The sequence below is a fragment of the Fundulus heteroclitus genome, chromosome 20 (genome assembly GCF_011125445.2).
Source record: "Fundulus heteroclitus isolate FHET01 chromosome 20, MU-UCD_Fhet_4.1, whole genome shotgun sequence".
Classification (NCBI taxonomy): domain Eukaryota; kingdom Metazoa; phylum Chordata; class Actinopteri; order Cyprinodontiformes; family Fundulidae; genus Fundulus; species Fundulus heteroclitus.
This window is the reverse complement of record NC_046380.1, coordinates 2,534,114-2,556,480: the sequence shown is the minus strand read 5'-3', so window position 1 is coordinate 2,556,480 and position 22,367 is coordinate 2,534,114. Positions and strand designations below refer to the sequence as shown.

At 42.4% G+C, this 22,367-nt stretch overlaps 2 protein-coding genes across 2 annotated transcripts in view; both read left to right on the top strand.

The window, feature by feature from the left end:
* The window catches only part of LOC118567221 (nuclear factor 7, brain-like), a 511,141-nt gene that overhangs the window by 55,507 nt on the left and 433,267 nt on the right, over positions 1-22,367 (top strand). The window lies entirely within an intron of this gene.
* Positions 8,146-21,965, top strand: LOC105922627 (monoacylglycerol lipase abhd6-A). The gene is made up of 9 exons (XM_036151809.1): positions 8,146-8,271; positions 10,712-10,845; positions 13,444-13,603; positions 15,935-16,048; positions 19,052-19,184; positions 20,288-20,445; positions 20,537-20,591; positions 21,075-21,175; positions 21,409-21,965. The coding sequence occupies exons 2-9, from the start codon at positions 10,727-10,729 to the stop codon at positions 21,568-21,570; spliced, it is 1,002 nt and encodes a 333-aa protein (XP_036007702.1). The 5' UTR covers positions 8,146-8,271; positions 10,712-10,726; the 3' UTR covers positions 21,571-21,965.

Genomic DNA, 22,367 nt, shown 5'->3' with positions numbered 1-22,367 from the left:
CTCCCGGAGTACCCCCCACAGGATCCCCCGGGGGACACGGTCGAATGCCTTCTCCAGATCCACAAAGCACATGTAGACTGGTTGGGCAAACTCCCATGCCCCCTCCAGAATCCTGCTGAGGGTATAGAGCTGGTCCAGTGTTCCAGGCCAGGATGAAAACCACACTGCTCTTCCTGAATCCGAGATTCAACTATCCGACGGACCCTCCTTTCCAGAACCCCTGAATAGACCTTACCAGGGAGGCTTAAGAGTGTGATTCCCCTATAGTTGGAACACACCCTCCGGTCCCCCTTTTTAAATAGGGGGACCACCACCCCAGTCTGCCAATCCAGAGGAACTGCCCCCGATGTCCACGCAATGTTGCAGAGCCGCGTTAACCAACACAGCCCCACAACATCCAGAGCCTTAAGGTACTCAGGGCGAATCTCATCCACCCCCGGGGCCTTGCCACCGAGGAGCTTTTTAACAACCTCGGCAACCTCAGCACCAGAGATGGGAGGACCCGACCCAGAGTCCTCAGGCTCTGCTTCCGCAATGGAAGACGTGTTGGTGGGATTAAGGAGGTCTTCGAAGTATTCCGCCCACCGATGCACGACGTCCCGAGTCGAGGTCAGCAGCACACCACCCCCACTGAAAACAGTGTTGGTACCGCACTGCTTCCCCCTCCTGAGACGCCGGATAGTGGACCAGAATCGCTTCGAAGCCGTACGGAAGTCTTTCTCCATGGCCTCTCTGAACTCTTCCCACACCCGAGTTTTTGCCTCGGCGACCAGCCGAGCCGCCTGCCGCTTCGACTGCCGGTACACATCAGCTGCTTCCGGAGTCCCACAGGCCAATAAAGCCCGGTAGGACTCCTTCTTCAGCTTGACGGCTTCCCTCACCGCTGGTGTCCACCAGCGGGTTCGAGGGTTGCCGCCGCGACATGCACCGACAACCTTGCGGCCACAGCTCCAACTAGCCGCCTCAACAATAGAGGCGTGGAACATGGTCCATTCAGACTCAATGTCCCCCGCCTCCCTCGGGACGTGTTTAAAGTTCTCCCGGAGGTGGGAGTTAAAGCTCCGCCTCACAGGGGACTCTGCCAGACGTTCCCAGCAAACCCTCACAGTACGTTTGGGCCTGCCCGGTCGGACCGGCTTCCTCCCCCGCCATCGGAGCCAACTCACCACCAGGTAGTGGTCGGTGGAGAGCTCCGCCCCTCTCTTCACCCGAGTGTCCAAGACATACGGCCGCAGGTCAGATGAAACGACAACAAAGTCGATCATTGAACTGCGACCTAGGGTGTCCTGGTGCCAAGAGCACATATGGACACCCTTATGCTTGAACATGGTGTTTGTGATGGACAATCCATGACGAGCACAGAAGTCCAACAACAAAACACCACTCGAGTTCAGATCAGGTGGGCCATTCCTCCCAACCACGCCCCTCCAGGTCCCACTGTCATTGCCCACGTGAGCGTTGAAGTCCCCCAGCAAAACGAGGGAGTCCCCAGGAGGGGCACTCTCCAGTACCCCTTCCAAGGACTCCAAAAAGGGTGGGTAATCTGAACTGCTGTTTGGCGCATAAGCGCAAACAACAGTCAGAACCCGTCCCCCCACACGAATGCGGAGGGAGGCCACCCTCTCGTTCACCGGGGAAAACCCCAACGTGCAGGCACCGAGATGGGGGGCAACCAGTATGCCAACCCCAGCTCGGCGCCTCTCACCATGGGCAACTCCAGAGTGGAAGAATGTCCAGCCCCTCTCAAGGAGACTGGTTCCGGAGCCAGAGCGGTGCGTCGAGGTGAGTCCGACTATCTCTAGTCGGAACCTCTCAACCTCGCGCACAAGCTCAGGCTCCTTCCCCACCAGAGAGGTGACATTCCACGTCCCAAGAGCCAGCTTCTGCAGCCGAGGATCGGAACGCCAAGGTCCCCGCCCTCTACTGCTACCCGTTGCACAATGCACCCGACCCCTTTGGCCCCTCCGACAGGTGGTGAGCCCATTGGAAGGGGGGCCCATGTTGCCTCTTCGGGCTGAGCCCGGCCGGGCTCCATGGGCAAAAGCCCGGCCACCAGACGCTCGCCAACGTGCCCCACCTCCAGGCCTGGCTCCAGAGTGGGGCCCCGGTGACCCGCGTCCGGGCGAGGGAACACGAGGTCCAATAATATTACTCATCATAAGGGGCATTTTGGGCTGCACTTTGTCTGGTCCCTCACCTAGGACCTGTCTGCCTTGGGTGACCCTACTAGGGGCTTAAAGCCCCTGACAGCATAGCTCCTAGGATCATTGGGACACTCAAACCCCTCCACCACGGTAAGGTGGCAGCCCAGGGAGGGGTGGCAGCCCAGGGAGGGGTCTCAGGTGATGCCTCCTTCTCTCTGATGCTCCTCCAGTACCGTTCAGGTTCAGCTCTGTCAGCGTCTAGTTTCCTGTTATTACCCTGTAAGAACATTTTAAGTTTGAATAGTATTCTAAAATATGCAGAAATCATCATCTGTAAAAAAGCAAAATGTACTACAGTTTGGCAGAATTTAAAAAACCGTTAAAATAATTACCTAATAATGTAGTATTACATCATTAGGTAATTGTAATGATGTAATATTTTATGGGCTAAGCCCCTGATGATGAGAATGTCTTGCTCTGCTTCTGGTTTATACTAATTTACAAATGGACAGTGTGGAAATCTATGTACAATAAAACCAATGTAAATAGTGTTCCTCTCTTTTATTTGTCTTTATCCTAATTCTAGAAGTAGAAATAGTCAAATAAATAGCAGTATTATTTTGTGGAATCCTAATCATGCTATTATAAGGGAAAAACACTGAGTGTTGACGGTGGTTAGAAATCCTTATAAGTAAATTAAAATGATTAGATATGGTAATATATCTTAGTATATTAGATTCTAACACAATAATATATATAATCCAATATAAGGCTAAGGGCTAGAATGTGTAAATTATGTGTGGTTCAAAGTTATATTGGGAAAAGTTCCTCTCAAGACATTCCTCTCAAAAACAGGGTTGTTTTAACTACCACATTCACCCAATGTTGTAATATTGCAACAATTACAAATGCATGTTATCTAAGCCATTACAAGGTCTTTGTTAGACAGTAGTATAAAGCTTGTTACTCCACATTACTCCAGACTTTTTGAATTGAGAAGGCTTCCTGGAGAGGAAGTGAAACATCTTCAAACTACGTAAAACAAGTCCAGTTGCTTTGATTTTTACTTTTTTTTTTGGAACAGATAATATTTAGTTTCTTAACTGGGACCAGTTTTGTAGCCTGATATTAAATATGGTAACGGCAGTATCCCAGTATGAATCAAAACTGAAATCTCGCGCTCCAAGCATGCAAGAACATGCACGCACACACATGCAATAGAAAACAGCCAATCAGGAAGCAGGAAGGTGGAATTTAAGGCAGCAAAACCAATGAGAGTGGAGTTAAACAGCACACAGCACAGTCCGGTGTGCGGCAGATTTAAAGGGACAGGAAAGAAAAAGCAGGCAGTGGAGCTGCGCACAGCAGCGTTGAAATGACACCGTGGGAACGCCGAGCGCTTCAAACGGAGGCGCTCCAGGCGAACCTGTACATGTACGCACGTCTGGCAGAGCTGAACCGACACGCAGGAATCAGTAAATTTTTAGGGGTGCTGAGCTAAGATTTATACCAACTCCTGTTTGATCCTAGTTACCTTGTGAACCTGAACCTAACCAAGTTCCTGTGTTTTAATTTCCTCCTAGCGCCTTGGATCCTACCAGAGAGACACATTGTGAATTTCTCCAACGTGAGATCAATAAAACCTAGTTTATCTTATCTTATTGCCTTGCTCCACTGCCTCTGGACCCACGTCAGACAAACTCCCAGCAACCAGCCAAGAACAAGAGAAGAACCACGGACCAGTCATCTGCTCAGCCCTCCTGCCTTCGCTCACCTGCCTGTTCATCCTCCAACAAACCACCTGAGAGAGAGAGAGCTACCGGATCTGTACCGACAACCCGGACCACTGGACAGCACCGTCCCCCAGACCGAACCCAAGCCTCCTCCTCAGTGAGTTCATCCTCCCCACATTATTTCCACCATTCCAGCCCAATATATTCACCAGCCTCTTCATCTTTCCCAGCAGAACCCGGAAGACACCTTGTTCTTGTTTAAACTACATCCTGACAATAAACACTTTAACCAAACTGCCTGCCTCCGTAATTGCTCTTATTTAGAGTCTTTTGTCCTTAATTATGACAAAGTGTATACAAAACGACATTTCATTGCATACAACTTATGACAATGTAATGATATTGCAGTTGGAATAAGATAGCATTACAATGTCAAGTGCAGCAGTAATAAGAATTTTACAATGCAGGAGAAAAACTGTTTGTTTGTTGTTGTTGTTTTAAAGTGTGCAGAAGAATATTCCACCATGTTTATGGTGCAAAAATAATGGTGCAAAAAGGCATTAATATGAAAAGTTCACTGCAGTGCAAACTAACATGGTGCAAAAATGCAGAAAACGTTCAATTGTGTTCTTTTAAATTCAAATAAATTATAAAAGTTCTTTAACGTTGGTAGTGCAAAATAATGATGCAAGTGTGATGCAGAGTCCAGCTTAGAGTTCAACAGTCTGATGGCAACAGGGAAAAAGCTTCTGCAGAACCTGGAGGACCTGCAGCGGATGCTGTGTGGCCTCTACCCAGATAACAGCAGGGAGAACAGTCCATGGTGGGGGGTGAGGGATCTCTGATGATGTTACGGGACACACAGCGCTGAGATGAAATGTCCCTGTAAGACCCACTGTTGCAGAATTACAAAAAAAAAAAATTGTCATCCCAAAATAAACATTTATTTATTTATTTATTTTTGGTTCAACTGCATGAACATACTCATTGGGTCATGATGTTTGGTCTCACAATGCTATTGGCTCCTACATTTGTATACAAGACCTGCCCTCAGATGAAGAAGTCACACAACCTCCAGATTTTTGCCTGAGCATCATCCCCTCAATTTACTGGACTGGATTTATCTAATTGAAGTAAGTAAAAAGCTTTGCATATTTTTTCTGTGTTTATTAGAGTGTCTACAACATGTAAATATGAAGTTATTGTGGAAAATGTGTCCTACATTTTATCTAGAGCTTGTTTTGTAATTGTTGCAATATTACAACATTGGGTGAATGTGGTAGTCAAAACAACCCTGATTTTGAGAGGAATGTCTTGAGAGGAAGTTTTCCCAATATAACTTTGAACCACACATAATTTACACATTCTAGCCCTTTGCCTTATATTGTATTATATATATATTATTGTGTTAGAATCTAATATACTAAGATATATTGCCATATCTAATCATTTTAATTTACTTATAATGATTTCTAACCACCTTCAACAGTCAGTGTTTTCAGATTAAAGTGGGGTTGATGTTCAGGAATGTAAGGTGTGGCTGTAAGTTGGAGGCTACTTGCATTCCTATTTTGATGATAATCAGAGTTTAGAATTGGTCGGCCACACAGTATTGTGTGACCCGTGAAATGTGTGAATGGGTTACTTCAGTGCAATGTGTAAACACTTCAAATTAAAATCAATCTCTCCACCACCCCGTCTTTTCCTGCAGGTTATATAGAATCTAAGTATGTGTACTATTTATATATACATTTGTTTAAATTTTATCTTTTCCATTTCAGAATGCCAGCAGTAAGGAAAGATCCTCGGTACAGTTTGCAGGATATCATTGCAATCATCCAAGATGGAGAGAGTGATGTGGACGTACCCTATGATGACACTGATGCGAGTGACGAGGAGTCAGACAATGATCCCTGTGTGGACAAAGAAAACCAAGAGCGTCTGACTGCCCAGCCAATGTGGACATTAAGCCCCAAGAACATGAACGCATCATGCCCCGTGACAGATATTGCTGGCAAAAAAAGGATTTTATCAGTCCCAATACCGATTTTTCTGGTCCACCTGTCACAGACGATGTAACCTTCCTCCACACCCCACTCCAATACTTCCAAAAGTTTGTGTCAGAGGACGTGATTCAAGCTCTGGCTGCAAGTACAAATGAGTACAGCGTTACACGGCCAGATACAGACAGATACACGGCACCCCCCTATTGCTGATCTGATGCCACGCAACAGATTCCAATCTCTGTTGACAAAATTAGATTTTGTGAACAATACTGAGGTGTTGGGTGTTATTTGTACTGAGGAAGTTGTTTGCCCAACTACAACACTGCAAAAAGGACCTAAAAGTAAGTCAAATTTTCTTGAACTTAGTGTATTTGTCCTTGGTTTGAGCAGGTAAATAAAATGATCTGCCAATGGAATAAGATTTTTGCACTTAATATTGGAACAACTCATCTCCATCATCTTATTTCAAGTGCAGTATATCTAATTATCTTATTTGAGGCGTCAAAATGTTCATTCCACTGGCAGATAATCTTATTTACCTGCTCAAATCAAGGACAAATAGACTTGTTTGAAGAAAATTTTAGTTACTTTGTGTTCTCTTTTTGCAGTGAATACAGCATAACTCCCTGAATTTTCAGCCGATTTTCACACGGTTTGGTTTGATACAAATGGCAGAGATGTGGTTATGATACAGGACGCTGTCACACATAAGAAAACATGTTTTAATGCTGAAATACGTTGTTTAAACAACATCTTTCATAAATGTATGGTCTTTAACAGACATACATTTGGCACATTAATGTATAAATACGTGATTTTATACTGAAATACTTTGTTTTATGCTGTTTAACAACGAGACATGTGGTATCACAAATCAGTACATCTTTAATAATACATTTTAGTAAAAAAACAAGTTGGATTTAAATTTGTTTCACTCTCTCATATGTACAAGCCTGAGGCTTCTCTACACCAACAAAAATTTCGTCATATTTTGTGCGTGCTGTGTATGCACACATGCATACACAGTTTTTGAGGTGTTCTTTAAAATTGTCAGGTCATTCCAGTGTCTTACTGCTTGCAACTACGGCTTGAGTTTAAGACCCTTGAAAAATAACAGTTTTGCAAAGTTTATTGCATGTGATGGTACTTTGTAACCAGTGTTGTATAGTAACAAAGTAAAAATACTTCACTACTGTACTTAAGTATATTTTGGAGTACTTTATACTTTTCTTGAGTATACAATTTTTTGATAACTTTTACTTCACTATATTTCTGAACTTAATTGCATACTTTTACTTCAATACATTTTCAATGTTTGCTTTAGTTACTCGTTACAAAAAGAGTAACTAAACCATGTTCTTAGTATACACCCCCTGGTCTAAATTTTGCCTGCACTTGGTTGTGTACAATTTTAAAGTGCATAGCACTGACTTGAAGAAGGAAAACTGAAAGCTCACAAAAAGGTTGTATTTTCTATTGAAACTTGGTCTAAATTTCTCCTGCACTTGGTTGTTTGTTATTTTAAGTGAATTTGACTTTCTAAGTTTACCAAAATCTAAAAAATGTCTTTCAAACTGCATTTGCTTTGTTTTACTTTTTACTTACACCTTTTATTATATTACTTGAGTACATCTATTTTTACAGTAATTGTCATACTTAAGTACAAGACATTTCAGATACTTTAAGACTTTTACTCAAGTAACATTTCAATCAGTGACTTGGACTTTTACCAAAGTCATATTTTAGAGAGGTACTTATACTTTTACTTGACTCTGAGATTTCAGTACTTTATACAACACTGTTTGTAACTAATGGTACTTAATTTGGCAACGTGATTCAGCCTTAGTTGGTGAAATATATCAAGAACAGATTAATAAGCATAAAATTATGGTCCGTCTGTTAGGATTCTGCATCATTTTCACCAAGTAAAAACTCATCATCATAGTTATTCCCGGTTAGTACAACCGTAAACTGCAGAAAATACGGATAAAGTTGCTGCCTCTCAGTTTACTCCCATTGGCTCCTAAGACAGCCTTGAGAAGGAGAGACCCACCCAAGATGGCGGCGACGCAGGATGCGCTGCAGCACGTAATGAGGCGTCTGCGTACATAACCCACTGAACAAATATCAGTAAGTGGAGGAGGTGGCGCCCTCTGGTGGAGCCTAATTTCTGACCTCTAAACAGAGGCGCTGGTTTATTCTGACGGTCCGTGAACGCATCACGGCGGTTTCTCTTTAAATGCGGATGAAAGGCTGCGTGAGGCTCATGGTTGCGTAATTTGGGTGAAAGAGGAGAACGTCGGAGAGGGAAGGTTGAATGGTAGATAGAACCAGGAAGAGCCGGACAGGTACGGTTCTTGTGCTGCCAGACAGGTGGATTTTATTCAGGTGAGTTTTATGCAGGTGATGTTTGAGGTCCCAACGGTTTCTGTCTTCCTCTGTTCTGTGTTTATGTAACCGGCATTATTCAGCATATTTTGGGCTTCCTATTGGTTGAAGGGAATTAACTTTAACGTGAATGAGGCTGTTATAAAAGCGAAATACATGAAATTAGAGCAACGTTTCCTGTTAACTCATAATATCCTTCAGTTTATAGCAGCTTATAGCAGAACCGTTTTAAATCAAATCTATATTTTAGCTCCTCTACTTTTATCTGTCTTATTACAGTTGGGCTCATAAGTTTACATACTCCAGCAGAGTTGCCTTTTATTTGTTGTTTCCATTTTCCGGTTCTGATATAAAAAAAAACATTTTATAGAGCTTTTCTTTTGCGCAGGGTTATTTATTACTATTTGAGTGAATTCATTCATTCTAAAAAAACACGTTTTATATCAGAACAGAAATGACCCAACTTCCAACATCGTCCCTTTAAAGGCAGCTTGAAGTCTGTTGTGGTTGTTGAGGAGAAACTTCCTGATCCAGATGGTGAAGCTGTCCATCCTCCTTGGAACAGGATCTCCTCTTCCTCCTAATTATTGTCCTGCTGTGGTGTCCAGAGACTGAGCCGGTCCCTCCAGAACCTTCACTGTCCCCTGCTGCCGTAGACACAGGCCGACTGTGATCATGTAGTTTAATTTGGATCTTCTCAGTCCTAAGAACTTTATTCCAGATGTTTGGAGGCTTGTCTCTGTGCCGTTTGGTGTAACAGCTTTCTTCTTTTTAAAAGCTTCCTTTTTGTGCTTCTCGAAACTGCTACAACACTTATTTTCAGAAAGTACGGTATGTCAGCTGAAATTTAACATCCTTTAATCAGATTTTCCTGTTTTATAAAGTTCAGATGCACTATGATGTCAAAAACATTTCCTCATCCATCCATATAATGGGGACACAGGTTAGGGCTCGATACTGTTAAGAACCGTATAATTTAATATGATCCTAAATCAATTGGATATTGATTTAAATAATTAAATATTGTTTTATTTTGTAATAAGAACACTTACACGCAATTATTTTAGACTAGATTTTAGATATTTATTTATTTTTGTCAGTATGAACAGCCATTTTATACCAGTCCATGTATTAATATATTTGAGCAATTAAAAATTGGTATGGAGTACAAAAATAAAATCATTACAATACTGTATTAACACTGAAATAAAGTGCATGTAAACCTAAATTATTCTCCTTTCCACTTAGAAACAGGGATAATTCTCATGTTGGTGGTTAGACACCTTGGCGTAGCCCAGCTCTTCCCCCCAGAAGTGATCACCCTTAATAATAAAACTTATTTTGAAAGGAACGACTCTCAAAGTAGGAGCTAAAATTTAACACCTTTAATCTAAATAAGCCAGATAAATGTTTACAGAGATCTGAAGGAATGAAGAAGAGCCTGGAATAATGGTAGCATGGTGTCAACACTGTAAGTGAGCGTGCTGCTGGCTGTTCCATTTATTAATTCCTTTATTCATATCTATGTATGTTTCCTCTGTGACGTACATATAGTGTCTGTATGAATCATCTGTTCATCTATTTTCTAATAACTGCTTTCAACAGCTCTAACTACCTGTAGCTTCATGTAATGTATAACACTTAACAATAAAGCATCTGAATATGGATAATAATGATAATATTATATGACCTTATATAATGTTATAATATTTGATGACTTTTATTGAAAAACACAGGCATGTATCAGTCACATCTAATGTGATGATTTTTATCCTCAGATGGAGAATATAATATACAGCAACAACTAACACTATATAGTTTATAAGGTAAACGGTTTCTTTCCTTGCAACAAAATAATTTATAGACTTAAACGTACCAAAATAAAGACCTGGAAAGATGCTGTATTGATAAATTATAGTGTTCGCCTGATGAGTCTTGCTTCAGGATGGTCCAGTTCTTCAGTCTGTGGGAACAAAGAGGAATTTAGACTGCAGTAACTTTAGAAAGTTGTTCTAAAGTTCTAATAAGCCATCAGAACCTCTTTTAGTACTCGTGTGTTTCTGACTACCTTTTTTGGGGGGTTTCTGGACGTCTTAACGATTTATTCTGTTTCTACTCTTTAATCTAAATTAGAATTTTCAGATCATCAGACAAATTTAGATCTCAGACAAAGATAATAATAAAAATGCAGTTTTCCAGCCAGGATTTGGTTTATTAAGCTCTGGTTTGGGAACTGTTGTGTAAGGTGGATGTTTATCAGCAGCAGAGCGTTTCCTGTTATTTTAGTTAACTTAACTACATTTCTCTTGAATGAAACAGACCTGCTCTGCTTGTAATGTTTTAGTTTAACACATTTTAATTTCTGCTGAGTTTAGTTTTTATTTAATACAGATGAATAAAGAGGAGAAAACGAACTGACCAGCTTACCTTGTTCCCCCAGGCGTCTGCAGCAGGGATGGAGCTCAGCGTGGCTAAAACCTTAATGCTAACAGGAGGGATCGTGTTTCTTCCTGTTCTCGTCTTCGTTACCTCCTATGTGTTCTGGCCCGGAGTTCTCCTGAAGGCCTATAACTGGTAAACACACACAGAACACGTTTCCATTTATACCTCACGTTCAATAGGACCATTTCCCTCCTGGAGAAATAATTAAATGTGTGAAAGGTCAGATCTCAGGTGTTCCTTTTTCTTTGGACTTTGTCCTGCATAAAACTAAAGCAGCCGGGTCAAGTCCTGGATAAGCTTTAAATCTGTTGAACTTTAACATGTTTCATATCCGTAATATTTGTCTTAATGGCAGAAAAAATGGAAGTTTGGGAATATTTACAACAGAAGCAGAAGTCCTGCTGCCTGCAGGACCTCATTAAAAACACACTGTGTGGGTCAGGAGTTTAGTTTTCAGCAGCTTGGCCACATGATTAACAAGTTAAGTCATGGATGAAGGAACCTTAGAGCTGAAATAGTTCAGATATCGCAGATCAAACTTCAAAGTTGAGCCGTTGCTTCTCTGGATTGAAAGGAGTCAGTTGGGGAGGTTTGGAGATCATTTATACAATAATTAGGAAATAAAGAAGCACTTGGAGCTTTTGTTCCACAGTAAATTGCTAACGTAACAAATTGCTTTTTAAGCAGCAGGATGTAATTCAGACATGATAATATCTAGGCCTTCACTCCTGATCAATGCAACATGTTAAATAAAGATAAATTAAACTAGCACAAGGTTAGCAAAATAGAGTTTTGAACAAAGCTTCTTAGTTTTACATTTTTTGCAGCCTGAACCAACCTGTTCTCTCCCAGTAATAATTGTCATCAATTAAAACACATAAAAAACAAGGCGATGAAACTTTGTCGAGCTTATTAATATACACCTTTCATGGCTCCCTGTTTTTATCATTAACTTTGTCACATTTTGCAACGTCACAACTTATGTGACCGACTAACACAAAGTAATGAACAACTGATAGGTGGCAAGAAGTTAATAAATAGTTTTCCAACTTTTTCTTTTTTACAAATATAAATCTGAAAAGTGTGGTTATTTTACGCTAATACCCTTCAATAGATTAAATTATTCCATAGAAACAATTTCCCTCCAGAATCTACATATTTAGGAAGTAGTTATTATTATATTCCATATATAATATTTCAGTCCTGGCCTCAGAGGATCTTAAGAGAACATAATGGAACCTTCTGCATCATGGAGACCAGGGAACCCAGCAGACGGGTCAGGGAGGAAGTTCTGGTCCAGTTTACAGCAGGTCAGGTTCTACAGAACCTCCCAGAGTTCTGATCATCATGTGGACCTGGAGAGAGGATGGACCACCTGCAGACCTACCAGGACATGGACGTCCACCTGGACTGACAGGCTGGACCAGGAGAGAAGCAGGAGGACCATGGTGGCTCTGGAGGAGCTGCAGAGATCAGCAGCTCAGGTGGAGGATCTGTCCACTGGACAACAAAGAAATCATAAGGTCCTGTTTGCATTTTTCTTTACAAGCCTTGCAGGAGACTCTGCAAATATGAGGAAGAAGAGCTGCTATGATCAGAGGAGACAACAACCACAGTTTTTGGACTACATACAAACCTCTCGTCTGGTGGAGAACCATCGATGATGGACACCATCTCAAACACTCTGTAACACACGGTGGAGGCAGCATCATGCTGTGGGAAGCAGGTCAGACATGATGGAAGATGGATGGAGCTAAATCAGGACCATCCTGGAGGAGAACCTGTTAGAGGCTGGTTCTGCTGGTTCTCCGTCCAGCAGAACCAGCCTGAACCTGCAGCTGGAGATATTATGGGATGTTTAGATCAGAGCAGATTCATGGTTGAGGGGAAATAATATGTTAGTTAACTTCTACTTAATCTTGACTTGCTTCTCTGTTTACATCCAGACAAATAAATGAAATGAGATGCTGAGGGATGAGAGTCATGTGACCCATGGTTCAGGTGTTAAACAGGTGAACATCTGGACCAATGATAGGCTGAACAGAGATGGTGAAGAACTATCAGGGAATCACAGTGAGAACGTACAGAAATATTGCTACAAAGGTGTAATAATGACTGAAACACAAGAAACATGAACAGCTTTTCTCTTTCATGAGATAAATATTTTTTACTCATCCTGTATCAGTTTATCACCACAATCACAATTTCATGCTGTGTTCTAGTTCCTAAAGACATCTTTCTTGTTCAGTTTTATGTAATATCGCTTTTTACAAGGACACTCTTTGATGTAAAAAATATTCAGCTGCTTCATTTTGTAACGATTTATGAAATTACATTTCAAATGACTGTTTGTTCTGGTTGTTTTTAGCAGCAATGAGTTTAATAAATTGCCCTGACTGTGTTGCTGGCAGGCAGATCTGTGGCTGCAGGGTTTCTAACCAGCATCCTCTGGTAAATAACAGCTTTAGTTTGGATCCACTCAGCAGCTGCAATCAAACTCAGATGACCTGATGCATGCACATATAATGATGACATGTGCAGATACTGAACAAAGAAAAGCAATCAAAGTCCAATGAAGAGCGTCGAGAACGTTTGAAGGACTGAGGAACTGTTGATCAAGACCAGATTAGAAGATTAGATCATTAGAGGAAAGCTTGGCTGTTTAGAAGGAGATGCTGGACCAGGTTTGAACATGGCTGCCAGATTTAACCTGCTGTTATTCCTCATCAGGTACTTACGCCGCAGGCAGGGGATGGTGGTCCGTTACGCTCACGTCGGACGTTATCGCTTCTGCTATTCCAGCCGCGGGACACCAGGAGGCGCCACACCGTCTCTGCTGCTGATGCATGGGTTTGGCGCAACCAAGGACATGTGGCTGCCTGTCATCACTGTAATAAACATCACTTCTACTACACACACATTTAGAAAATAAGGAAATACTCAAGACATTAGATAACTGAGGTCTGATGCCTGAACTCTGACTGGAACATTTTGGTAATTGTCCTTTTCAGCCGTTCTGTTGTGCGTTTGCTGCTGTGTTCATCATCCTGTTGATCATCCATCCATCCATCCATCCATCCATCCATCCATCCATCCATCCATCTATCCATTGTCTTCCTCTTATCCGGGGTCGGGTCGCGGGGGTAGCAGCTTCAGTAGGGAGGCCCAGACGTCCCTCTCCCCGGCCACCTGGGCCAGCTCCTCAGGAGGAATCCCAAGGCGTTCCCAGCAGAGAGACATAGTCCCTCCAGCGTGTCCTGGGTCTTCCCCTGGGCCTCCTCCCGGTGGGACGTGCCCGGAACACCTCACCAGGGAGGCGTCCAGGAGGCATCCTGACCAGATGCCCGAGCCACCTCAACTGGCTCCTCTGGACGTGGAGGAGCAGCGGCTCTACTCTGAGTCCTCCCCGGATGACTGAGCTCCTCACCCTATCTCTAAGGGAGAGCCCAGACACACTACGGAGAAAACTCATTTCAGCCGCTTGGATCCGGGATCTCCTTCTTTCGGTCACGACCCAAAGCTCGTGACCATAGATGAGGGTAGGAACGTAGATCGACCGGTAAATCGAGAGCTTCGCCTTTTGGCTCAGCTCTCTCTTCACCACAACGGATCGGTACAGTGCCCGCTTCACAGCAGACGCTGCACCAATCCGCCTGTCGATCTACCGCTCCATCTTCCCCTCATTCGTGAACAAGACCCCAAGATACTTGAACTCCTCCACTAGGGGCAGCACATCCTCCCCAACCCGGAGAAGGCACTCTACCCTTTTCCGGTTCAAGACCATGGTCTCGGATTTGGAGGCACTGATTTTCATCCCGGCCGCTTTGCACTCGGCTGTGAACCGCTCCAGTGAGAGCTGTAGATCACGCCCTGATGAAGCCAATAGGACCACGTCATCCGCGAATAGCAGAGACGCAATCCTAAGGCCACCAAAGCGGATCCCCTCAACACCTGGGCTGCGCCTAGAAATTCTGTCCATAAAAGTTATGAACAGAATCGGTGACAAAGGGCAACCTTTGATGATCCAGTTTAGCAATAATTTCATGACTGCTAGGTACTCAGATCCTGAGTCCGCAAAACAAGAGTGGAGCGTTAACCCTCCACCACCGACAGTTTGCAGAAGGTGTTTTTCTTGATCTGTTTGGTTTCTACAAAAACGGTGCAGAGAGTCCAACATGTCTACTCTATGTCTCCTGAGGAGGAGTTTAAGTATCTTGATGTCTTGTTTACTGGTGATGATGGGATGGAGCGGTAGGTGGACAGGCGGATCAGGGATTCTTCTGCAGACCGGGCTTCATCTCCTGTAATGTGGACCGTGCTCTGATCTGTTGTGGTGAAGAACGAGCTCAGCCAAGAAACAAAGCTCTCAATTTACAAGTCTGTCAAGGTTCTGACCTTCAACTAGGAGCTCTGTAATCTGGGGGAGTTTCAAAGTAGAGCTGCTGCTTCTCTGCTTTAAACGGAGCCAGTTGAGGTGGTTTGGACCTCTGGTTAGGATGCTCTCTGAGCAACTCCCTTTGGAGGTTTTCTGTCCTCGTCCCACTTGGAGGAGAACTGGGAAAATGGTCGTCTGTGGTTCCCTCCTGGACATGCTGTTTCACGAGCCAATCTCAGATAATTAGAAGCTGATGGATGGATTTCTTCTTTAGTCTCATCTGTCCAGAGGACGTTGTCGCAGAAGTCTGGTCCTTCATCCAGATGCAGCTCTGCTAACCTCAGTCCAGCAGCCATCTTGGTTCTAGAGAGAACAGATTTTCTCCTTCAACCCTTCCAAGCAGTCTGGTTCAGGGCCAAGACTTTTGACCTTTAACCTGCTAACTGAGGCCTGTAGAGTCTGAGGTGGACCTCCTGGGGTTCTGGTCATTTCTCTGAGCTTCACGCTCTGACTTTGGGCTGAACCTTCTGGACGTCCATCCTGGGAAGGCTAGAAGCAGCTGAGATGTTCTGGTTATGATCTTCCTCTCTGCAGGATGATGGACCTCAGATGATCTGGACCTGATAACTCTTCCCAGGTTGATGGGGAGCAATAGTTGCTCCTCTAAGGTCATCGCTGATGTCTCTCCATCTTGTCATGGGTGTTATAATAATTTAAACTCGGTTTCTGCATTCTGTGACAGTTTTTGATGGGAAAAAAAACACAAAGTAAAATGTCACAAGTTCTTCTTCACTTTAAGACAATAGCAGGACTGAACATTTTCATTATTTGTGTGTTTCCTTCCAGCACCTCCCTAAAAACCAGCATCTGGTTTGTGTGGACATGCCTGGACATGAAGGGACGAGTCGGACTGGTGCAGAAGATTATAGCATCCTGGGTCAGGCCAACCGGATCCATCAGGTTGGCACAATAGGAGAAGCTTTTTTAATCTCCCTTCAGATCGAGCCGTCAAACCATGTACTGGTGGAACAACTTGATAGCAAAACAAAAAAAAAAACAGGCAAAGGATGTGAAGAGTAGGCGTAGTGATACTAAAAGTTAGTGGCTGAATAATCATACAGAAAAACTGGAGACGTGGAAATAAACTGAGGTACAAAAAGCACCCTCATCACTAAAACTCATAATACAAATAAACCAAAAGTATCAATACTGTTTCCCAAAGAAGTTTCCCTTCTTTTAACACCTTAATTAAAACCATGACTTGATTTAATGTGAAGTTCACTCATGTAACAGGAGCCACTGTTTCGTGAAGACTCTTTGCTCCCCTGCCTGTTTCTGCCGACCAGATGAATGTCATAATTTAGCCAGAATGAAGCAATTTTTTCATAACAGAATGAATTTAACCCTTCAGGTTGTTGTAACGTTTAGTTTATATCAAAGACTTCTGCAGCCGCGTTGGGTTCTCGTGTTTGAAGGATTGAATGATATTGTTTACATCAGGGTATTTCACACAGAAGCACAACGTTGGAGGGCAAAAAGACGATTCTTATACTTTCCAGCCATAGCCGCGCTGACGCAATAGAACAATCCCTCGAACAAAATTAAACCTGGAGATATAGGTGTTGTGCAATTATACACTGTTTAAAAGTTATTTAACGTTTAATAAATAACTCTCTGTCTGTTAGGTATTGTCGGGTGAATATTAGCTCTTAAGCTGATATCAGGACAATAGTTGAAAGGAATAAGTCGAGCACCGCCGTTTTTTAACAGCAAACTCTGCGCACATATAGAATAAATGAGTGACAACTTCTTTTCCAGTTCAAGAAATTAATAACAGAAATAAATGAACATCCAGAGAACATCACTATATAAAGCTATTTATCTGAATTAACGCTATATTACAATCAACAAATCCTCTCTACTAGGCTAGTGAAACTTAATTAAACTAATAAGCAAAATTAAGATAAAAAGAAGCTAAGGAACTATGTACATGTAAAAGAACACAGAAGACAAATAAATATGGTTGATAATCATCAGAATAATTAAGTGAATCCTGGTTCACTGCAGATCTGACTTAAAGAACATGGAATAGAGTTAAATCAGCTTAACTAATTTAGAACAACATTTGGTATGTGGTTCAACCCATTCACAATGCAAATCCAGACTTACAGGAAATAGCATTTTAAATAATTATTTGCTCAGTACAATCATTAACTTTAGGGACGCTTGACTTCATTAATGCGATCATACCTTACAGGAAGAGCAGCGGTCCAGAGAAACCGTTGATTCTTTCAGCAGCGGGCTTCCGCATCGCTGTGGGGATCGGCCGGTCCGAGGCCCTGCAGCCCCGGTATGCAGCAGGCGATTTCAGCAGATTTTGCCCTCGGCTTGGGAAAGTGGGTCCTGTGCCGGCTTTTCAGCTCCATCTGGAGTACGCTGAGGAAGCAAATCAAAGCTGGCATAGACAGATTCCTTCACTTCGGCATCTGTTTTAAGCAGAAGTGAGAGACTTTTACAGTTTCTCCGATGCCAGCAGGAACTGAGTTTCAGAGAGGCTAATTTTTACTCAGCTTGTGGGTCTTTCGGGCCCCATGAGGCCCCATGAGGCCCCATGGTGGCTGGGGCCTCATGGGGCCTCATGGGGCCTCATGAGCAGAAGTAGATTGTGAGTCCCATGTGGCATGGCTGGCTTATCAAGGACGGACTCTCTCTCCTTGGGAGTCTCAGGAAGAAGGAGTGAAGAGACTGAGCGCCACGTGAGGGGGGGGGGGGGTATCCTCCACGTCTCAGTAAGAATGTGTAGAAGAAACTGAGGGGTGTAGTCTGTGGGAGCAAGCTTTTTAGCACTGATCGCACCCTGCTGAGACGTGGGAAATTCCTCTGCTCACAACTCCCATTTTATTTGTCCTCCGGTAACATGTTGTTCAAAATTCAATCTGAATTTTGCCATGACGCGATGGCATAACACATCAATATCCCCTCAGTGGATATTCACGTCATATCCGTGTGGATATGACGTTTGTTATAACCATAAAAAAAACACTCGAAATCACATCGGCAATGACGTGGTATCAAAATGCTAGCGGAAGCTACGCCGTTCAGCTCCACGTGTTTTAAAAATATAATAATAATTAAACTTTATTGATCTCACAGTGGAGAAATTCACTTCTGCATTTAACCCATCATCCTTGGGGAGCAGTGGGCTGCCACTGTGCAGCGCCTGGGGAGCAATCTGGGGTTAAGGGTGCTGGCTCTGGGGATCAAACCGGGTACTTGCATCCTTCTCTGAGTGCAAGCGCGCTGCTCTAACCACTAGGCCAACACTCCCCATACACCGAGTCGCAGCTCGGTAGACAATTTGGGGTTGAGTGCCTTGCCCAGGGGCACATCAACATGTCTGCTGCCCAGACTGTGGTTTTGGATTATTGAAACAAACAGTTTCAATAATCCAATGATGACAAACAGTTGCAAACAATTTCTGAACTTAGCTTGAATGATAATGTGACTAACAAAACGTTTGCCTTGCAACGATCTATTTTCATATTAATGCGATTGTTCCCACCACTGTGTAACACCCAGGTGGGCTACGTCAGGTATGAGACTTTGTTTATGTTAAACCTCGACCTGCGCAGAGCGTAAGGAGACGTATTTACTTCCTTATTGCCACTGCAAACTTTAGTCTCCCTTCACCTCATTGGTTTAAAGGTCCTAAAGTCAGCTTCTGATTGGTTTATCAGTCTCTAATGTTGGATCCTTACCAGGAAGCAATGCTGCCAGGGAAGCGGTGCTTAGTTTGATGACACAGACAGAACCGACCTTCATGAAAGCTTGTATCCACCAAAGAACCTGGACCCGACCCGGTCCATACAATACTTAAGTAATTAGATGGCATTTACACAGAAAACAATAGGAAACCAACATGTTGAAAGTGACCATCTGTGTGTTTGTTCTGTGTCTGAGCAGTTTGTGCAGAGTATCGGTCTGGATAAAACACCCTTCCACCTGGTCGGCACTTCCATGGGGGGGAACGTTGCAGGCGTGTACGCCGCTCGTTACCCGTCTGACCTCTGCAGCCTCACCTTGGTGTGTCCAGCAGGTAAACTGCAGCCGTCAGAGTGTCTTGTGATCCTTTAAGGCAGGGGTGTCAAACTCATTTTGGTTGAGGGGCCACATTCAGCTTAATCTGATCTCAAGAGGGCCACACAAGTAAACTCATTGCAAGATTAAATAGAACTAATAAATGTGGACTTGTTGTTGATTTTTATATTAAATTAATTTTACTTTTACACAATATATCATGAATAACCTTAGCGTTTTTAAGAAAAGTATGTACAATTTCAACAATACTTTTACTCAGTTAAACATTTACTTGTGCATTATGCATAAGAACTGATCACAGTGATTATACAATGTTAAAAAATATGTATTCAGATTTTTTGGAACTTGAAAACACTGTCCTACATGACAAAATACATCAAACAGATAAAAATTAAGAAATGATTAAAATTTTTCCACACCTGAAGCTTAATCTGCTAATTAAAACACAGCGCCCCTCGTGGACAATATAGGAACTGCACATTTTCAATTAAACGAAGTACATGGTTTTTTCAATAATTGTTATCATTCTCTTCCTTTTATCTCCTCTTTCTTTCAGCTTTTGTTTTTTTTCTTCTTGTTCTTCCTTTCCTCTCCTACTTTCCCATTGTAGTGTCCATATCATTTGAGATAATCCCCGCAAGAATCATAATAAAACTATTCACATTCATAAATCAAGCCGAGCACTATGGCAAAAGCAGTACTGCTCCACTTGTGAAAGTCAAATCTGATGAGGTTTTTTTGGCATTAAGACAACAATTCTTATTGCCACATTGCCAGACAGGACACTGCAAAAAAGAAAAAAGAAAAAACATTTTTTTTTTTAAATAATGATAATTCATTTAGCCACAGGGTCTGACTAAATTGTTCGGCGGGCCGTATCCGGCCTGCGGGCCGTATGTTTGACACCCCTACTTTAAGGTGATCTCGATCAATGTTTTCAGGCCTTCTGAAGGCCTTTGGGTTTTTAGGCCTGTGGCTGCATCTTCATGTAGTTTAAGCCTCATTTTAAGTCATGAGTGTTAAATACTTTGAGTTTTGTATAAACTGGTGCTTTACGGAGCATAGGTGTTACAGATGCTCTTCTTCATCTCTTCCCCTCAGGTCTGGTTTATCCGAAAGAGTCTGAGTTCATCAGCCATCTGAGGGAGCTGGAGAAAAACAAAGAGGAGGAGTCCAACCCTCTCATCCCCACCACTCCTCAGGAGCTGGAGACCATGCTGAAGCTGTGCTGTCACAAGCCTCCCAACCTCTCCCAGCAGGTACAGAACTGAGATCAGCTGGTTCTGAAAGCAGCTTCCTCTGAGTTTTAGTCCAGAGAAATGTTGATGATGTGTCTGATTGATTTGTCAGGTCATGCGGGGTCTCCTGGCCAACAGGATCCCAAACAACGACTTTTACAGAGAAGGTCAGTCTTCGTTCCTGAGGTTTAAGCTATTTTAACAACACTTCAGAATAAAGCCTCATTGTAGAAAAAAGTTGCTAAAATGTGCTTTTGTCATTCGCTAAACTCCCTGTATGTAAGATTTGTTGATAGAAATGTGAAAAACTGTGTTTCCATTATCATTGTGTAACAGCAAACTAGTATGAAGTAAAAAGAAATCCACAGAAAAGATATCAGCAGTTGGTGTTAATAGTTAGCATACCAATAAAAGGGAGATTTTTCTCCATGTCTCTACTTTAATATTTAATGATATGCTGATGATATTAAGCTATATTTACCCCTAAAGTGGGATCCAACAGGCTCATTCAGGTTTATGGTTTTTCAAGTGAATCTGAACAATTATTCACTTTATTAAGGTCCTTGGTATATTATTTTTCTGAAAGTTTCTGACGGCTTTAACTGCTTTGTTTCTGTGTTGGATTAATATGTGGAAATATGTTTGTTTAGCATTCAAGGAGATCGTGGGTGAGAAGTCTCGCCACTCGCTGCAGGAACACCTTCATCAGATCACAGCACCCCTGCAGGTCATCTGGGGGAAGCACGACCAGGTAAATAAATCTGCCTGCAGAAATTTTATTTAAAATGTACAGAGGGTCCTGGAAAAATGCAACCCAACACATTAAATTATCATATTTACAAAAATCAGAACACATATAAAAAATTGACCCTGAACCAAGTTATACAGTGACGATTTTAATTAAATCTCTGCTAATTTTCACACAATTTTTTATCCTAATTTGTCACTAAGTCAGCTTGAAGGTGTTTGTCTGTCTGCTTTCAGGTGCTGGACGTTTCAGGAGCCACAGTGATCCAGACGGAGCTGCCTCACTGCCAGGTGGACCTGTTGGATGACTGCGGTCACGCCGTTGCTTTGGAGAGGCCAAGAAAAATGGCTAAACTCATAATAGACTTTGTGCACAGTGAAGCTAAGAAACACGCCTGAAGAACACCTTGCTGAATGGATAATGAGGAAGCTACAACTTAAGCGTTAAATTTGATTGAATGCACACTTTTCACTGAATTTGATGAAATTGTTTGAAGCTAATATTTACTTATTTTAATTCAAACTCTCTACTGAGACTCATCCTTGTCATTAATATCATTCCATGAGAGGGATTTGATTAATTTCTCTTTTGAAAAAACTGCTTAAATTTTTTTTCTTTTGGGAAAAACCTATTTTAACTTTACTGTAGGCCGAAGGCCACTGAATCCTGTGTGAATTTATTTTTCTATGTTTTCTTTGTGGATCAAAAACAATATTGATCAATGACTTGTAACAGTAACACAACAATATTTTCACACAAACTTTTCAAGGATTGAATTAAAACTTCAAACAAAGTGGTTTCTGTTTCTTTGCCTGCAGTAACGTCACCCAGCCACAAGAGGGGGACAGCAGATACTGTTTTTTTTTATTTTATTTTTTTCCCCCAGTGTCCTGTCTAGCAATATGGCAATAGGAATTGATATCTCAATGCCAGATAGAGCTCGACAGATTTTGCTTTTACAAGTGGAGCAAACAGCTTTCGCCATAGTGCTCCACTTGATTTATGCTTGTAAATAGCTTTATTATGATTCCTGCAAGGAGAATTTCAAATTATATGGACATGACAATGGGAGAGTAAAGGAAGAACAAAAAGTGAAAGAAAAGAAAAAAAGAGTAGAGGTGAAAGAAAGAGGAGATACAAGGGAGAGAATGATAAAACCTTCTTTGTCTGCTCCATCACCTGGAAAGAGACACAA